Source organism: Sinocyclocheilus anshuiensis, unplaced genomic scaffold (genome assembly GCF_001515605.1).
Source record: "Sinocyclocheilus anshuiensis isolate Anshui unplaced genomic scaffold, SAMN03320099.WGS_v1.1 scaffold3548, whole genome shotgun sequence".
Lineage (NCBI taxonomy): Eukaryota > Metazoa > Chordata > Actinopteri > Cypriniformes > Cyprinidae > Sinocyclocheilus > Sinocyclocheilus anshuiensis.
The window spans coordinates 63,089-63,409 of NW_015554057.1; the positions used below are offsets into that span (position 1 = coordinate 63,089).

The window sequence follows — 321 nt, forward strand, 5'->3', positions numbered from 1 at the left end:
GTGGGTGTGTGTGTGTGTGTGTGTGTGTGTGTGTGTGTGTGTGTGTGTGTGCAGGGATGCTCCAGCGCTGGGATGACTCTCAGAAGTATCTGTCTGACTATCCTCATCTGGTCTGCGAGGAAACGGCGAATTATCTGGTCATCATGTGCATCGATCTGGAGGTGGAGGAGGTAATGCTGTGTGTGTGTGCATGTTTTAGTGTGCATGTGTGTGTGTGTGCGTATGAGTGTGCATGTGTGCGTGTGTGTATTAGAGCCCGACCGATATATCATTTTGCCGATATTATCGGCCGATATGAGCCTGTCGCTGATATATCGGTAT

General features: G+C 49.5%; 1 protein-coding gene across 1 annotated transcript in view; it reads left to right on the top strand.

Moving 5' to 3' along the window:
- LOC107668523 (hsp90 co-chaperone Cdc37-like) overlaps positions 1 to 321 on the top strand; it is a 15,026-nt gene that overhangs the window by 11,398 nt on the left and 3,307 nt on the right. The window contains exon 2 of the mRNA XM_016460428.1: positions 55 to 170. Within this exon, the coding sequence (XP_016315914.1) occupies positions 55 to 170 (116 nt within the window). The remainder of the gene's footprint in view (positions 1 to 54; positions 171 to 321) is intronic.